The sequence below is a fragment of the Leucoraja erinacea genome, chromosome 19 (genome assembly GCF_028641065.1).
Source record: "Leucoraja erinacea ecotype New England chromosome 19, Leri_hhj_1, whole genome shotgun sequence".
Classification (NCBI taxonomy): domain Eukaryota; kingdom Metazoa; phylum Chordata; class Chondrichthyes; order Rajiformes; family Rajidae; genus Leucoraja; species Leucoraja erinaceus.
In genome coordinates, this window is record NC_073395.1 from 9,603,247 (window position 1) to 9,622,788 (window position 19,542).

At 47.2% G+C, this 19,542-nt stretch overlaps 1 protein-coding gene across 2 annotated transcripts in view; it reads right to left on the reverse strand.

Annotated features, from left to right (window-relative positions):
• The window catches only part of pot1 (protection of telomeres 1 homolog), a 115,752-nt gene that overhangs the window by 18,012 nt on the left and 78,198 nt on the right, over positions 1 to 19,542 (reverse strand). For both annotated transcript variants that reach the window (XM_055650256.1, XM_055650255.1), the window contains exons 9-10: positions 14,761 to 15,051; positions 4,500 to 4,655 (exon numbers count right to left, since the gene is read on the reverse strand). In XM_055650256.1, coding sequence (XP_055506231.1) covers positions 4,500 to 4,655; positions 14,761 to 15,051 — 447 coding nt within the window. The remainder of the gene's footprint in view (positions 1 to 4,499; positions 4,656 to 14,760; positions 15,052 to 19,542) is intronic.

Sequence of the window (19,542 nt, forward strand, 5' to 3'; positions counted from 1 at the left end):
ATGTTTATGAAGGAACTGCAGATGCTGAAAAAGGTTCTTGACCCGAAACGTCACCCGTCCCTTCTCTCCAGAAATGCTGCCTGTCCTGCTGAGTTACTCCAGTATTTTGTGTAGATGTTTAGTTTAGAGATACAGGGCAGACACAGTCTCTTCAGCTCACCGTGTCCGCGCTGACCAGCGACCACCCCGTACACTAGCACTATCCAACACACACTAAAGACATTTGCATTCATACCAAGCAAATTAACCTACAAACTTGTACGTCTTTGGAGTGTGGGAGGAAATGGGAGCATCCAGAGAAAACCTACGCAGGTCACGGGGAGAACATACAATCTCTGTACAGACAGCACCCGTAGTCAGGATCGAACCCAGGTCCCTGGCGCTGTGAGGCAGCAACTCTACTGATGTGCCATTGTTCCATATATGTGGTGTGTGTGTGTGTGTGAGTGTGTGTGAGTGTGTGTGTGTGTGTGTGTGTGTGTGTGTGTGTGTGTGTGTGTGTGTGTGTGTGTGTGTGTGTGTGTGTGTGTGTGTGTGTGTGTGTCCAAGTTTCTGTGTGTGAGATGGAGTCATACAGCGTGGAAACAGGCTGTTTGGCCCACACCCACCAAGATGCCCCATCTACACTAGTCCCACCTGCCTGCATTGGACTCATACCCCTCCACACATAGATCCTCTAAACAAATAATCCAGAAATCCTCAGGAACCAAGGGTGCTGGAAACTCGGTGGTGGCCCTTTTTCACATAAGCTGTTAATTCTGGGCCATTGAATGCAATACCACTATTCACCAGCAGGTTCCACCAGAGCTCCATCTATCCGCCACTTACAGCAAATTCACGAATGGAAAACAAGTCTCGCTGAAAAGGGAGGGGGTGTGTAGGATAAGAAAAAAATACTTGCAAAATGGATTGTATTCCATCTGATTATCATGAAACTCACACACATTCTCGTCTGGCATGGTTAATTAGTTTAGACTAGGTTAGAGATACAGTGTGGAAACAGGCCCTTTGGCACCCACCGAGTCTGCACTGACCAGCGATCACCCCGTACACTAGTTCTCTGCTACACACTAGAAACAATTTGCAATTGCCACTGAAGCCAAATAGTCTCCAAACCTGCACATCTTTGGAATATGGGAGGAAACAGGAGCACTGGCTTTGATACAGTTAGATAAAGCTCTTAGGGCTAACGGAATCTAGGGATATGGGGAGAAAGCAGGAACGGGGTACTGATTCTGGATGATCAGCCATGATCATATTGAATGGCTCGAAGGGCCGAATGGCCTACTCCTGCACTTATTTTCTATGTTTCACCTAGAGAAACCGTATGCGGTGACGGGGAGAACATACAAACTCCACACAGACAGCACCGGTAGCCAGGATTGAACCGGGGTCTCTGGTGCTGTAATGCAGCAACTCTACCGCTGTACTCCCCCACGCCCACATCCAGCTGTGTTCCTGCTGTTGCTCGAGTTAAGCAGCAGAGGGCAGCAGAGCAACACAGACACACATTCACGTATTGCTGTACAGAGCGTCTACCCACTGCTCGCTGTCCCCCTCTTTCCCCCCTTCCCCCTCCCTCCCCTCCCCCCGGCCCCACGGGTCCGCTCAGTTACTCCAGCACTTTGTGTCTTTTTCCTGCATCAACCAGCATCTGCAGTTCCTTGTGTCTCCATTACTTACAAAATTCTTAAGGGGATTGCTCAGGCTAGATGCAGGAAGATTGTTCCCGATGTTGGGGAAGTCCAGAACAAGGGGTCACAGTTTAAGGATAAGGGGGAAATCTTTTAGGACCGAGATGAGGAAAACTTTTTTCACACAGAGAGTGGTGAATCTCTGAAATTCTCTGCCCCAGAAGGTAGTTGAGGCCACAGTTCATTGGCTATATATAAGAGGGAGTTAGATGTGGCCCTTGTGGCTAAAGGGATCAGGGGGTATGGAGAGAAGGCAGGAACAGGATACTGAGTTGGATGATCAGCCATGATCATATTGAATGGCGGTGCAGGCTCGAAGGGCCGAATGCCCTACTCCTGCACCTATGTTCTATGTTTCCATCTCAGGTGAACATGGAAAGGTGACATTCTGGGTCAGACCGGATGATACTATACATAAGGAAACATATACGTGAGGAAAGACCGATCCTGGACTGGACTCTGGACTCTGGTCTTGTCCACGGGGGGGGGGGGGGGGGGGAAATGGAGGAAAACTGCCAAAATGTTTTGTGCCTTCCACCACAGTGATGAATGCTGTGGTGGATGTTTATGTTACATGTTGTGTCCTGTTTATGCATTTTATTATTTTGTTAACCCATCTTTATGCTTTGTATGGAACTGATTTTTAAATTATGTAAAGCACTTTGGGGTCAATGAAAATTGACTATAAATGTGCTATATAAATAAACTTATTATTATTATTGTTATTATTATAAGATAGAGCAAAGGGGAAGATACAGAGTGCAGGAGATAGTTGTCAGCATTGTAGGGCATCAGTTCCATGACAACGTCTAGTGTCCGCAGTGGGGGAATGATGGATCAGAGATAACAGCCTTGCTCATGCTCACAGTGGTGCAGCGGTAGAGTTGCTGCCTCACAGCCCCAGAGAACCGGGTTCCATCCTGACTACAGGTGCAATATGTACGGACTTTTTACGTTCTCCCCTTGACCATGTGGGTTTTCTCCAGGTGCTCCGGTTTCCTCCCACAGTCCAAAGACGTACAGGTTTGTAAGTTGAATGGCTAGTGCTGGGATAGTGCTAGTGTACAGGGTGTCAACTGACCTCAGTCAGGCGAACAACGACAGAGACAACAGCAGCGCCGGAGCTTGGCGCCAACCCGGAGCATGCGCCCTTTTTAGGGCGTGAATCCTAGGGATATCGAACCGGATGGCATCACCCTGCTGCAGACGTCTGATGCCTCAAACGCAAGAAGAAGAAAACGTTTACAGGGTGATCGCTGGTCCGCATGGACTGGGTGGGCCGAAGGGCCTGTTTCCGAGCTGTATCTCTAAACTAGACTCAAATGATCTCTGCTTTTGTGTAGGGAGGAATAACCTGCAGATGCTGGTTTAAACCGAAGATAGACAGAAAAAGCTGGAGTGACTCAGCGGGACAGGCAACATTTCTGGAGAGAAGGAATGGGTGACGTTCCGGGTCGAGACCCTTCTTCAGACTCTGCTTTTACTGGTCTCCCCCACTCAGATGACATACTTTCCACAATGACTCCCCAGATTAGAACATCCAGATTTCCATTCACTTTGATCCCCCTTCAGTGGCTCTCCACTGAGCCCGGACTCTCAGGCTCTCTCTCGCTCGTCCACTTCTCAACGTTCGAGTGGGATCAAAGAGGTTTAGAGAACATTGGCAGAAAGAGCGGTGAGCTGGAGGGATTGGGGAAAAAATATCAGGAGTCGAGAAAGGAGGACGAAGATGATGATAAGGAAGGGGGGAGAATGTGGCACCTACGAATGGGTTTGCAAGAACAGGCGGTTAAAAACTCCCAGAGATATGTATATTCCAAGCGATTAGCAAAGGTTAGTTAGCGTTCCAGAGACCGAGGCAGGAGAAATCATGAAGAAATAGCAAGGGAAATGTTGTTAAATATTACACCAAGGAAGACCCGATAAAAGCAGTGGAAGGCCTGGATAGAGTGGATGTGGACAGGATGTTTCCACTAGTGGGAGAGTCTAGGACCACAGGTCATAGCCTCAGAATTAGAGGATGTTCCTTTAGGAAGGAGATGAGGAGGAATTTCTTCAGTCAGAGGGTGGTGAATCTGTGAGAGTCATTGTCACAGAGGGCTGTGGAGGCCAAGTCAATGGATATGATTGAAGGCAGAGATAGATAGGTTCTTGATTAGTACGGGTGTCAAGGGTTATGGGGAGAAGGCAGGGGAATGGGGTTAGAAGGGAGAGATAGATCAGCCATGATTGAATGGCGGAGACGACTCGATGGGCCGAATGGCCTAATTCTGATCCTATCACTTATGAATTTCTGAAAACCAATTGCGAATAGTGGGGAACAGTCAACAAGGTTAAAAGGAATTAGCATTGATCCACAGTTGCGTGGATCAATTATTGGAAGTAAATAAATGCCAATAATTTGCCAGCACCTTCTCCTCTGCATCAGACCAGATTAAAGAACAGTTCACACCAACAGGACATCCTAGAATAAAGCACAGCAACAGGCCCTTCGGCCCAAATGTCTATGCTGGCCATAATGCCAAGTTCCACTAGTCTCCTCAGCCTGCTTGTAGGAGGAGAATTAGGCCATTCAGCCCATCAAGTTGACTCATGGCTGGTCTATTTTCGCCAGTCGGCACGGACTCAGCGGGCCGAAGGGCTTGTCTCCACACTGTATCTCTAAAGTAAAGTTTAAAGTAGAGCAATGCATCTGTGGAGAGAGAAACAGTAATGCTTCAGGTTGATGGCCCTTCCATCAGAACCTATAGGTTGTGACCTCGTTTCTTCGCCACATCCAACACCACCAGTGTGTAGCCCGGGTACCTTGAGAGACTTTGCTGTTGCAGTGTGGTTGTCGTAGGTCAGGACATCCACCGTCAGTGGGCCCAGGCGTGTAATCTCACTCGCATCTCCCTCCAGAGCGCTGCGGTCGACTGGAACGTCCTTTAATGTGTGTGGACATTTGGTGCCGTCCCAGACCTGGCGGGATAAAAACATTTTCATAAGTTCTAGTTAAGTTTAGTTTAGAGATACAGCACGGAAACAGGCCCTTCGGCCCACCAAGACCAGGTGCCCCCGCACTCTTAACACTATCCTGCACACACCAGGGACAATTTACATTTATACCAAACCTATTGAGTTGCCACACATAGACACAAAATGCTGGAGTAACTCAGCAGGACAGGTAGCATCTCTGGAGAGGAGGAATGGGTGACGTTTTGGGTCGAGACAAGGATTCCCCCTCTCCGGAGATGATGCCTGACTCGCTGAGTTACTCCAGCATTTTGTGTCCACCTTGTCTCGAAAGATCTCAGTTCCTTTCGTTTCTCCTGTAGTCGGTGTGCTGAAGATTTCCAGAAAACCCACGCTTGTTTTTTGATTTCTAAAACTTCCAGACAAGCACAGGACTCATGTTTCACGCGCTCCTGTGCTCATAGTGAGGCACTGCCAAGTGTAGATAATAACAGCCTGGTTTATGCTTGTTAACAGATATACGATAAAGACACAGCACAGTTATATAACTCAGAGTAAAGTCAATTTCAATTCCACAGTGAACTCCACTCCGGTCTTGCGATTTCCTCATTTTAATCCACAAGTGTAAAACATCCAGCTAACCATATAATCATAAGGGGATTAACTCACCCACGAAATAACTCTGCATCAGAGCAAATAAGACATTCTCTGCAGCTGGTCATGCCACACAACTGCTTTTCTATATCTCCGCAGGGAACCCAGAGCAACAAACAGCGCAGCCAGAACAGCTTGTATCGATACAGGGCGTTTAATTTAGCAAAATGCCACGAGGCTGTTACTCGGAGAAAAGTTGTTACTTGCAACCCTATCACGACACAGGCGCAGTTCTCGACTCCTAAGTAATTGCAATTACAGTGGCGCTTGCGATTTCCCATTTTAAGCCCAAGTCATCCATGTTACCACAAGTAAGGGGAAATGGGAGCATGACCGACGCAAGTGCATCAAGCAAATAATCATTCTCGAGCTGTGGAGACCAATGGGGGACCTCCGAGGGGTGGAGACCAGCCAGAACAGCTTGTATCGACCTCCGAGGTAGCAAGATGCCACTGGGGGACCTCCGAAAAGGTGGAGACCACGGGGGGCCTCCGACCTGGAGACCGTACGTGGCGGGAGCCCTCTGTTACACAAGTTGGAAATGGGAGCATGACCGAGCAAGTGTAAATTTATCGTTCGAGGTGGAGACCAATGGGGGACCTCCGAGGTGGAGACCATGGGGGACCTCCGAGGTGGAGACCATGGGGGAGCTCTGAGGTGGAGACCACTCGAGGAGCTCCGAGGTGGAGACCACTCGGGGAGCTCCGAGGTGGAGACCAGCTCCGAGGGGGACCATGGGGGAGCTCCGAGGTGGAGACCACTGGGGGAGCTCCGAGGTGGAGAAAACATGGGGGAGCTCCGAGGTGGAGACCACTGGGGGAGCTCCGAGGTGGAGACCATGGGGGACCTCCGAGGTGGAGACCATGGGGGAGCTCCGAGGTGGAGACCATGGGGGAGCTCCGACACAGAGACTATGGGGGGGCTCCAAAGCTGAGACCATGGGGCAAGCTTCGACCTGGAGTTTGTACGTAAGTTGGAGAGTTCCTGTAATGCGTCAAAGACAAGGACTTGGTAAAAGGTGTTTAGTTTAGTTTACAGATACAGCGCGGAAACAGGCCCTTTGGTACTGAGACCCACTGAGCCCGCGCCAACCGGCGATCCCTGAACACTAGCACCATGCCACACACTAGGGATAATTTACAATTCTTGCCGAAGCCTATTAACCTACAAGACTTGCACGTCTTTGGAGTGTGGGAGGAAGCCGGAGCTCCCGGAGAAAACTCACGCTGTTACGGGGAGAAGGTACAAACTCCGTACGGACAGTGCCCGTAGTCAGGATCGAACCCGGGTGTCTGCCGTTCCTGACCTGTGTTTAAGTTGATCATAGTTCACACAGCAACGGCAAGAAGCGGCCATAAAATGGCGTGGATCGGCGAAATGCGTTCATCGCTAATTAACACATGGCGGAGGCGATTGAGACACATTCCCTGCCCATCAGTCAAAGACACAAGGAACTGCAGATGCTGGTTTACATTAAAAAAAGACACAAAGTGCTGGAGCAACTCAGCGGGTCAGGCGGCATCGATGGAGAACATGGATGGGTGATGTTTCGGGTCGGGACCCTTCTTCAGTCTGCTTGCTGCCTGACCCGCTGAATTACTCCAGCACTTTGCGTTTAGTTTGGCCTAGTTTATTAATGCCACGTGTGCAGAGATACAGTGAAACACTTTTGTTTGCCTGCTATATGCATCGCTACACTGTAAATGGCTGGATTTAACCATGTATTGCCTTTCTGCTGACTGGTTAGTATGCGACCAAAGTGTTTCACTGTACCTCGGTACATGTGACAATAAACTAAACTGAACTGAACGATCCAGTCAAAGACGATGCATGTGATTACAATCAAGCTGTCCACAGTGTACAGGTAAAGAATACATTTAGTACAAAATTTAAGATACTTCAAAGCTTTCCAATGAGGTAGATGGGAGGTCAGGACCGCACTCCAGCTGATGAATCTTTTAATGCCTATCAACACTGGGGCAGCACGGAGGCGCAGCGGTAGAGTTGCTACCTTACAGCGCCAGAGACCCTGGTTCAATCACACTCCAAAGATGTGTGGGTATGTAGGTGAATTGGCTTGGTAAATGTAAAAATAAATTGTCCCTAGAGTGTGTAGGATAATGTTAACGTGCGGGGATCGCTGGTCGGCACGGACCCGGTGGGCCGAAGGGCCCGTTTCCACTCTGTATCTCTAAACTAAACCAATTTGTCTTTGTTTCATCTGGGAGTAAGTTATTGCCGACATTTTAACGATCTGTAGCTGAGCGTTGGAAGCTGTTCACTTGATGTCCTGACACCAGCCTCGGGTGATGGTGATGATGGTGACAATGATCCCTGTGGAGATGATGCCAGGTTTACTGGCAGCAACAATCCACCTACACACTGCTCTGAATGTTAAAGACGACACAACTCATCTCACTCGCCATCAAATTACATGGTAGTTGCTTCAATGGCTTCGAGCCATGAGAACATCACTCAGGAACTCGAGTGACCGTGGAAGATTGATCAAGGCGGCAGCGGTAGAGTTGTTGCCTCACAGCGCCAGAGACCCAGGTTCGATTCCGACCTCGGGTGCTGTCTTCCGTACGGAGTTCGTACGTTCTCCCCGTGACCGCGTGCGCTTTCCCCGGGTGCTCCAGTTTCCTCCCACACTCCAAAGACGTGCAGGATCATTGGCTTCAGTAGTTACTCTCAAGTCAAGTCACTTTTATTTCTAAAGCACATTTAAAAAACAACTCTCGTTGACCAAAGTGCTTCATATTGGTGGAGGTACTAACACTATGCAACATTGGTTCATAGAGCGAGTACATACATAAATACATACCTAAAGCCCTCCCTCAGAAAAGGCTTCAGTAAAGATTGTAAATTGTCCCGGATGTGCTGCAGCAAGGGGATCGCTGGTCGACACGGACTCGGTGGGACGAAGGGCCTATTTCTCCCCGCCATGCCTCTGAACTGCCTCTGAGCTGATGGAAAGATACAGCGCAGAAACAGGCCCTTCGGCCCACTGAGTCCGTGCCGTCCAGCGATCCCCGTGCTTCGAACAACCGGGTCCACACCAGCTCTACGTTTTGCATCTGCTGCCTACACTCTAGAGGCAATTTACAGAGGCCAACTGGCAATACAAGGTGGCACGATGGCGCAGCGGTAGAGTTGCTGCCTTGCAGCACCAGAGAACGGGATCGATTCTGATTATGGGTTCTGACTGTGCAGAGTTTGCAAGTTCTCGCCGACCAGCGATCACCCGGTGGACTGGCGCTATCGTCCGCACATGGGACTATTTACAATTTACAGAAGCCAATTAACCTGCAAATCTGTAGGCCTTTGGAGTGTGGGAGGAAACTGGAGCACCCGGAGGAAACCCACACGGTCACGGGGAGAACGTGCAAGCTCCACACAGACAGCACCCGTAGGATCGAACCCGGGTCTCTGGCGCTGTGAGCCGTCAACTCTACCGCTGCGCCACCGTGCTGCCTGCGGGAACTAATCCAGTTTCCTCATTCGGATTCTGCACATGGATTCGCCAAAATTTAAATTGTCGATTCCCCAGGGAAAGGGAAGAGTATATCGCAGCTGAGTTTCAATAACAGGCCAGACAAACTTTAAACACTAATTTAAGGGTTAATTAAGTTAGCAGATAGCTTGGCATAGGACTGGGTCTAGGTTAATCAGCGTGGCTCTGTGGAGGAGATATATTTCAGGCCTGAGCTGTCTGCTTTATCACCAAGGCTGGATACACTTGTACAGAGTAGATCAACTCCAATGTCAAGCCTGACCGTTGCATCAACTTTAAACCATAAAAACAGCCTTTTGATTGATCCTTGTGTTTGGAGGCCAAGCCCGATGGAAATCATGTTCGCTGTTTACATGTTGTGAAGGTTGAGGCACCGCTGTCAAGATTAAATCTACCGGTGCTTTTTACTTCTTTTATTAGAAGTTTAGACTCTTAGAGATCCAGCCCCCTTGAAACACAGAGAAACAGGCCCTTCGGCCCACTGAGTCTGCGCTGACCAGCGATCCACCCCACCCCCACACACACCCACACACACTAACACTAACTCACTGGGGACAATTTACGATTTTTACCACAGATGAGTAAATACAAACCTTTATGTTTATGTTTGTGTTCGCCCTCTCTTTCCCTACCCCCCTCTTTCCCTCTCCTCTCCGCCTCCCCCCACTCTCTCTCTCTCTCTATCGCCTCAATAGACAAAAGGTGCAGGAGTAGGCCATTCGGCCCTTCAAGCCAGCACTGCCATTGTTGATCATCCACAATTAGTACCCCGTTCCTGCCTTCGCCCCATATCCCCTGAGTCTGCTATCTCCAAGAGGCCTATCTAGCTCTCTCTTGAAAGTATCGAGAGAACCGGCCTCCACCGCCCTCTGAGGCAGAAAATTCCACAGACTCACAACTCTCTGTGTGAAAAAGTGTTTCCTCATCCCCGTTCTCAATGGCTTACCCCTTTTGCTTAATCTGTTTCCCCTGATTCTGGACTCCCCCAACATCTGGAACATGTTTCCTGCCTCTAGTGTGTCCAAACCCTTAATAATCAGATGTTTCAATAAGATCCTCTCATTCTAAATTTCAGAGTGTACAAGCCCAGCTGCTCCATTCTCTCAGCATATGACAGTCCCACCATCCGGGGAATGAACCTCGTAAACCTACGCTGCACTCCCTCAATAGCAAGAATGTCCTTCCTCAAATTAGGAGACCAAAACTGCACACAATACTCCAGGTGTGGGCTCACTAGGGCACTGTACAACTGCAAAAGGGCCTCTTTGCTCCTATACTCAACTCCTCTTGTTATGAAGGCCAACATGCCATTCGCTTTCTTCACTGCCTGCTGTACCTGCATGCTTACTTTCATTGACTGATGGACAAGGACCAGGCTCCTGATTAACTTCTGTACAAATGGAAACTTTTCACCCATCAAGTGTTCTCTCTCCCAGGTTTGTAAGTAAATTGGCTTCTGTAAATAGTCCCCGGAGTGTAGGATAGAACACGTGTATGGGCTAGGGGTTATTTCCATGCGGTATCTCTAAACTAAACCCAGATGTTACTCATCTTTTATCAGCTTTCAAGATGACACTAAATTAGTGAGAGTGCCAGGGCTTTAACACTGTGTTAAGAGGTTCAGTTACACAACAAAGATAAAATGTAATGCAGGTAAACACTAATCAGCTGGGGAAAAAAAAAATAAATGGCATGGTTATGTAATTTAGAAAACAGACTTCGCATAGTAAATGCCATTCAAATTGTCAGCTTCAATGTCAAAACAGCGCAGAGAGCAATCACACATGAAGTAACCAGATCATTAGGGTAATTTACAGTGCACTGTAAAGACTGGTGAGATTGGCCAGTCTTCACTGTTGTGTTAGCAACAGCTGCTACAAGCTGTAAACAATTATGGTCGGACTGGGGCAAATGCAAGAAAGTTGGTGTCAGAAGGAGCTGCAGACGCTGGTTTACTGCGAAGATAAGACACAAAGTGCTGGAGTAACTAGGTCTGCTCGTCTGAAGAAGGGTCTGTTGCTAATTTCTTCCCCCCATCTCATTCCCCTCAAATATCCACAGATCTCCCCTATTTTCAAGTGGTTTTACTACATCTTGGGGCGGCACGGCGGTATGGTCGCTGCCTTACAGCGCCAGAGACCCAGGTTCGAATCTGATGCCGGGTGCTGTCTGTACGGAGTTTGCACGTTTTCCCCGTGACCAGCGTGGGTTTTCTCCGGGTGCTCCGGTTTCCTTCCACATTCCAAAGTTATACAGGTTTGTAGTTTAATTTGACTCGGTAAAATTGTAAATTGTCCCTAGTGTGTGGGATAGTGTTAGTGTGCGGGGATCACTGGTCAGCGCGGACCCGGTGGGCTGGACGGTCTCTATCCGCACTGTATCACCAAACTAAACCTGTCCTGACCATGGACACTGTCTGTACGGAGTTTGAACATTTTTTCCCTGAGACCACGTGGGATTTCTCGCGTAGCTCCAGTTTCCGAAAAAGTACAGGTTTGCAGGTTAATTGGCTTCTGCAATTTGTCCCTAGTGTGTAGGATGGAACTAGTGTACGGGGAGATAGCTGGTCGGCCAGGACTCTTTGGGCCAATGGCCCGTTTCCACGCTGTATCTTTAAACTAAACCAAACTAGACTGATCTTCTACCAGGAAGGTAGAAACAAATAAAATCCTGCCCCATTTCTTTACTCTGCAGCGTGGTTTATCTCCTCTTCAGCGTTAAGGGACGCAACATTAATCTTTTCATTTTTACATACGGAGAGAAGCTTTTACGATCTGTTTTTTATGTTTCATGCTAGATTACTCTTGTCCACTTTCACTTTCCCTGTCGATGCCTTGCACTTCCTCCGCTGAATTCCAAAGTGTTTCTAATCCTCAGGCTTGTGTGTTTGTTAACATGTAGTTAATGTCTTGCTAAATAAGGCATAGATAGAGTGGATGTGGAAAGGATGTTTCTACGGGTGGAAGAGTCTGGGAACAGAGGTCATAGACTCTGAATTAAAGGGCCCTCTTTTAGAAAGGAGGTGAAGAGGAGCTTCTTTAGTCAGAGGGTAGTTAATCTGCGGAACTCCTTGCCACAGAGGGCTGTGGGGGCCAAGTCAGTGGATAGTTTGAATGCAGAGATAGTCAAATTCTTGATGAGAACAGGTGTCAAGGGTTATGGGGAGAAGGCAGAAAAAGGGATTAGAAGGCAGAGATCAGCCATGAATGAATGGCGGAGGAGAGTCGATGGGCTGAATGGCCTGATTCTACTCCTATAACTTGTGAACATGTAAATATGAAGTTAGCTACTGTCCTATAGCATAAGTGTGTATTGGTAGCTGGCATTGGGCTGGGTTTTCTCAGTTGAGTGCTTAGCCTATCGATAATGTTTTATTATTAATGTTTAATGCTTTGTGTGTCATTCCTAACTGTCACTGTATGTCATGTTGTCACTTGCGGGCGGAGCACCAAGGCAAATTCCTTGTATGTGAATACGTGACCAATAAACGTACTCATTTATTCATTCCTGCTGTTATAGCACAAGTACATTTGTGTTTTGGTAACAACATTTCCTTTGATTTAATATTGCCTTCATTTGCTGCTGTTCTCTGCAGTTGGACCATATTTCCCAATGGAGTTTACCACCTTAAATGATGGATAACCACTATTAAAACACAATGTAAGTGCTATAACACCAGGATAAGCGCTCAACCAAGAAAACCAAAGCCAAAGTAGTATCTAAACTGCTGGTACACATTTATGCTGTACAATAGGGCAATATCTAACTCCATACGCAGTAATGAGCCAACTACATGTTAGTTCAGTTTATTGTCACGTATACCGAGGTACAGTGAAAAGCTTTTTGTTGCAGGCTAACCAGTCCGCAGAAAGACAATACATGATTACAAACGATCCATAGACACATGGTAAGGGAATAACGTTTAGTGCAAGATAGGTCCAGCAAATGGAATTCTGTGGAATTCTCTGCCTCAGAGGGCGGTGGAGGCAGGAATGGAGCAGCTGGGCTTGTACACCCTGGAGTTTAGAAGGATGTTAAGGGTTTGGACACGCTAGAGGCAGGAAACATGTTCCCGATGTTGGGGGAATCTAGAACCAGGGGCCACAGTTTAAGAATAAGGAGTAAGCCATATAGAACGGAGGGCAGTGGAGGCAAGTTCTCTGGATGCTTTCAAGAGAGAGCTAGATAGGGCTCTTAAAAATAGCGGAGTCAGGGGATATGGGGAGAAGGCAGGAACGGGGTACTGATTGGGGTTGATCAGCCATGATCACATTGAATCGATGGCTCGAAGGGCCAAATGGCCTACTCCTGCACCTATTGTCTATTGTCAAAGTCTGGTCAAGGATAGTCTGAGGGGCATCAAAGAGGTAGATAGTAGTTCAGCACAGCTCTCTGGTTGTGGTAGGATGATTCAGTAAACAGTTAACAAACACACAAGCTAAATGTTAAACTAAGGAAGCCAATCCCAATGTCATGAGAATCTAATATGCCTTGATACAGTTAAACCATGGGACAACCTAGGGCGGCATGGTGGTGCAGCGGTAGAGTTGCTGCCTCACAGCGCCAGAGACCTGGGTTCGATCCTGACTGTAGGTGCTGTCTGTACAGAGTTTGTACATTCTCCCCGTGATCTCCCCGTTTGCTCCAGGATCTCCCGTTTCCTCCCACACTCCAAAGACGTACAGGTTTGTAGGTTAATTGTCCCGAGTGTGTGTAGTGTGCAGGGATCGTTGGTTGGCCCGTACCCGATGGGCCCATTTCCGTGCTTTATTTCTAAACTAAACTAAACTCCCTTCACATCTCAACTCTGTTGAAACAGGATTACTCCCAGAGCTACCATTTCAAATTGAAAAAGTGGAAGGAGCTCTGGATTTGTGACACAAACATCTTTTGCAATTCAGCGCCTCCATCAGCATGGACACCCGGCCCGCAGTTTGAGTCCATTACTATTGACCAGTTCATTCAATACACGTTTTGTCCAGATGGAAATGCAAACACGTTCAAATCCATAGACTAATGACTGCAACAAAAGTAATCAGATTCATTGTGAATAACCTTGTATTCTTGCCTGTAACGTCCTCACTAACTCCACAGACTTTGCTGTTGGAACATATTCATAAGTTCCAAAAGACCATTTGCAACATTTTACTTACGATATCTAGTCTCAACACCCTGATTATATTTAAGCTTGGCTGTTTCAATTACAGTTTTTACACCGAGTGGATTCATCAATATATGGATGCGGTAAAAAATATGGCCAGGTGTTCACTGTGTTGTAAGTCATGCTGGCAGATCTGAAAGTAAATTGCTTAACCGATGAATATGAAGTCACGTAATGAATGGGCTTTCATTCACTGCCTCTCGTTTCTCTATTTTATCCAAGCATATATATGCTGGGAGAGGGTGGGAGGGAGAGAACTGGGGAGAGGTAAAGACAGAAAGAGAGAGAGAGAGAGAGAGGGGGAAAGAGGGGGAGAGAGGGAGAGAGAGGGAGGGGAGATGGAGGGAGAGAACAAGAAAGAGGGAGAGGGGAGGAAGGAAAGAGAAAAGGCAAGAGAGAGAAGAGGGTGAGAGAGGGAGGGAGAGACAGAGAGAGAGGAAGGGGGTGAGGGAGAGAGAGGCAGATGGAGAGAGTTAGAGAGAAAGAGGGGAGGGGATAGAGGAGGAAGAGAGAGGGAAAGAGGAGGGAGAGACAGACAGACAGACAGACAGACAGACAGACAGACAGACAGACAGACAGACAGACAGGGAAGTAGTGATAGGTAGTTCCTGGCTACTGAAAAGTACATCAGCCAAGAGTAACCACGATGACTGTAAACTACCATGATAATGTTAATATTTATGAAGAGGTTCCAACCCATGAACTCCCGACGCTGGTAAAGAAAAGGGATCCGATTCGAGTTGTCATGCTCACACACAGTGCCACGGAGGGAACGCTCTTACCTTGAGCATAACAGCAGACCGGTCCACAACACCCTTGGCTACGAGTTGGCAGGTGAGGTCAAAATACTCGGCGGCCTTGACATCTGCGAGTGTGACGGTGGTCTTGAAGGTGGAGGTGTTGGCATTTGCCCACCTGCGCAGATCCTCCACCATCTGCAGATCAGTGGCGGTGAAGTGGTACGACTTGCTGGATGCCCGCGGTGTGGCGGGCACGCCCAGAGCTCCATCAAACGTCAAGACCGAGAAACCAGGAGCACTGATGGCCTGGAGCTCACTGTTGAATTCTTGAATCTGTACAGGGATAACACAGAGCGTATTTAGTATCACTATGAAGACAGAGGCAAACCTGCTGGGGTAACTCAACCGGGACAGGCAGCATCTCTGGAGAGAAGGAATGGGTGACGTTTCGGGTCGAAACCCTTCTTCAGGCCCTTCCTCAGACTGCATGTTTGTGACTTTAAAGCCAGGTAGCATGGAAACAGGCCTTTCGTCCTCAGCTGCGTCCACATATTACCCAGCATAGAAACATAGAAAATAGGTGCAGGAGTAGGCCATTCGGCCCTTCGAGCCTGCACCGCCATTCAATATGATCATGGCAGATCATCCAAATCATTTTCCTGTACCTGCCTTCTCTCTATACCCTCTGATCCCTTTAGCCACAAGGGCCACATCTAACTCCCTCTTAAATATAGCCAATGAACTGGCCTCAACTACCTTCTGTGGCAGAGAATTCCACAGATTCACCACTCTCTGTGTGAAAAATGATCTTCTCATCTCGGTTCTAAAAGACTTCCCTCTTATCCCTAAACTGTGACCTGTAAACAAAGCACGCTTTGCCTGCATCTCCCCTCTTCCAGTTTTTCTCTTCCACTCCAACTCCACAATGTCGGAAGTCCATAGGTTCCAGGAGCAGGTTTAGGCCATTCTGCCCATGATTTAAAAAGCAGTTAGGACAGGTTTGGAGGGAAACGGTGGCAGGTGGGGTGGGACTAGTGTAGCTGGGACATGTTGGACAGTGTGGGCAAGCTGGGCCGAACAGCCTGTTTCCACGCTGTATCACTCCATGACTCTACATCTACTCTGCCATTCAATTATGGCTGATCTATCTTGCTCTCTCAACCCCATTCTCCTGCCTTCTCCACGTAACCTCTGACACGCTTACTCATCAAGAAAGGGTCTTACTACACCCTTACTAATGAGGAAGGGTCTCGACCTGAAACATCGCCTATCGATATCCTCTAGACCTGCTGCCTGACCTGCTGTGTTACTCCAGCACTTTATATCCGTTCGTGTATTAACCAGCATCTGCAGTTCCTCGCTGCCATGCGTAGGAAATAAATACGTAAAAAACTCTAAGACTAGTCTCTAAGATCTCGAGCTAATGAGCAATGGAAAGTTAACACAAGGAGCATGAACCCACAGGGCCAATTGGTATCCATAACTTCCATTTGCAACGTTCTGACCTGGAAGCAATTTATTCCGTACCACAAACTGCACAGATTTCTGCAGTAATTAAAATCCACCAGACTTTATACAAATCCATTTCTAATGTTCAGGATTTCTGAAGCTTAAAATATTTTAAATGCCGACGTATTCATATGCCGCATACATCAATGGTTTCATTACTCAAACAATCCGAAGCTTGGCTAACTGAGAGTCATTGACATGCACAAAGAGCCCTGTTAATTCTCCCAAGCTACCAATTCAGGCAGCACTAGGTGCCCGGAAGAATATCTACCCTCGGAATATTCAGGCGACACGGTGGCGCAGCGGTAGAGTTGCTGCCTTACAGCGCCGGAAGCCCGGGTTCGATCCCGACTACGGGTGCTGCCTGTACGGAGTTTGTACGTTCTCCTCCTGACCCTGGTGGGTTTTCTCCGAGATCTTCGATTTCCTCCCACACTCCAAAGACGTACAGGTTTGTAGGTCAATTGTAAATTGTCCCCAAAGTGTGTGTAGGATAGCGTTAATGTGCGGGGATCGCTGGTCGGCGCGGACTCGGTGGGCCAAGGGGCCTGTTTCCGCTCTGTATCTCTAAACTAAACAAACATTTTTCCTCCACAAATGCATAATATTCTGTCAAAAAGAATCATCCCTTTCAGAATAAATTCAAGGCTTTATAAGTTCAATTATATTTTTTCCCCAAAGGGATTACACACAATGAACACAGAGCAAGTTACCAAATAATCTAATAGACTTCATCAGTTCACATCACTGTGCTGACCTTATGATTAGGTTTTTTTTTAACTTAAAATCGCTCTGGCCAGGATTGGTGGCTAGAATGATGGGATAGAATATAGAACATGGAGTAGAGAACGGTACTGCCCAGGATAGAAACATAGACATTAGGTGCAGGAGGAGGCCATTCGGCCCTTCGAGACTGCACCGCCATTCAATATGATCATGGCTGATCATCCAACTCAGTATCCCGTACCTGCCTTCTCTCCATACCCTCTGATCCCCTTAGCCACAAGGGCCACATCCAACTAAGGATGGGGCCCGTCTGCCCACAATGTTTGTGTTGATCATGATAACAAGTTAAACTCAATTTGTGACGTAGCGATACAGTTACCGCCTTACAGCGCCAAAGACCAGGGTTCGATCCTGACTACGGGGGCTGTCTGTACGGAGTTTGTATGTTCTCCCAGAGACCGTGTGGGTTTTCTCCAGGTGCTCCGGTTTCCTCCCACACTCCAAAGACGTACAGCTATATGTAGGCCAATTGGCTTGATAAAAATTGTGTGCGTGCGTGTGTATTGCGGGGATCGCTGATTGGCCTGGACACAGTGAGCCGAAGGGCCTGTTTCTAAACTGATCCACTTCAAGTTAGGCGATCGCGTCGCTGAACACCTCCGCTCAATCAGTCGTAGCCTACTTGATCTCCCGTTGCTCAGCACTTTAACTCCCCCTCCCATTCCCAATCTGACCTTTCTGTTCTGGGCCTTCTCCATTGTCAGAGTGAGGCCCAGCGCAAATTAGGTCCTGATTGTCTACCCTAGCTATGCCTGTCATCTTTTTTTTATCCTTCCTTCAAGTCTCCCAGAACCTCCAACATTTCAGTGATAACAATCGAAGTTTATCCAACCTCTCCCTGAAGCTAAAACCCTCGAATCCAGGCAGGGATAATAAGCCTTGGATAGAGTGGATGTGGAGTGGATGTTACCACTCGTGCGAGAGTCTTGGACCAGAGGTTATAGTCTCAGAATTAATAGATGTTCCTTTAGGAAGATGAGAAGGAGTTTCTTTAGTCAGAGGGTGGTGAATCTGTGAGATTCATTGCCACAGAAGGCTGTGGAGACCAAGACAATAGATATTTTCACGTCAGAGATAGATAGATTCTCCATTAGTACGGGTGTCAGGGGTTATGGGGAGAAGGCAGGAGAATGAGGTTAGGATAGAGAGAGAGATATATAGGTCAGCCATGATTGAATGGCGGAGTAGACATGATGGGCTGAATATCCTAATTCTGCTCCAATCACTTGTGAACTTGTGAATTATTGCCGCGATCGTCCAGCATTAGATGAGGGTACATCGTTCTGACTGAGCAGCCATGAGATTTTCATTTTAGAACCGTTTTTGAAATTTTTGTTTGCAGAATTATGCAGCCCTCGAGAATTGGACCATTAAGCACTTTAATCTGAAATATCACTTCAGATCTGTCGAATATCAAATCCCGGATAATGTTTACGACTTTTTTGACCAGCATTAGATAGAGATGATAAATTTGAATTGTGAGCATAAGAGGAATGAAAATACTCTGATGTTATTTTCCAAATTATGTACAGTACTTACAACATGTAATAACTCCATATTGATTTTAGACTTTAGAGATACAGCGTGAAAACAGGCCCTTCGGAGAATAAAGAATCGTTGAATCCTAGTCAGAGCCTCAACTGAAGGTCACCTATGAAGTTTCTCTCCAGCTGTTAAGAGGCAACTGAACCATCCTACCCGCAACTGCAGAGCAGTCCTGAGCTACTATCTACCACTTTGATCAGACTTTACTGGACTTCATCTTGCACTAAATGTTATTGACGTTAGTTCGTTACGGTTTAGTTTATTGTAACATTTACTGAGGTACAGTGAAAAGCTTTTGTTTCCCACTATCCAGTCAGCGGAAAGACAACACATGATTACAATCGAGCCATTTGCAGTGCATAGATACATGACAAGGGAATAACATTTAGTACAAGGTAAAGCCAGCAAAGTCTGATCAAGGATAGTCCGAAGGTCACCAAAGAGGTAGATAGTTGAGGGAGTTCAGGGACCGCTGGGCTCCGCAGGGTGTTGAATGTATCCTCAATAAGGATTGTATCATAATTGTATAATAGTTTATTATGGATATATGTTTGTATTGTATTTATGGTGGTGGGTTCTGGCTTGTTTTATTGTAGTGTAAATATTGAATAAATTTTTTGAAAAAAAAAAAAAAAAAAAAAAAAAAAAGAGGTAGATAGTAGAAAATAGGTGCAGGAGTAGGCCATTCGGCCCTTCGAGCCTGCACCGCCATTCAATATGATCATGGCTGATCATCCAACTCAGTATCTTGTACATGCCTTCCCTCCATACCCCCTGATCCCTTTAGCCACAAGGGCCACATCTAACTCCCTCTTAAATATTGCCAATGAACTGGCCTCAACTACCTTCTGTGGCAGAGAATTCCACAGATTCACCACTCTCTGTGTAAAAAATGATTTTCTCATCTCGGTCCTAAAAGACTTCCCTCTTATCCTTAAACTGTGACCCCTTGTTCTGGACTTCCGCAACATCGGGAACAATCTT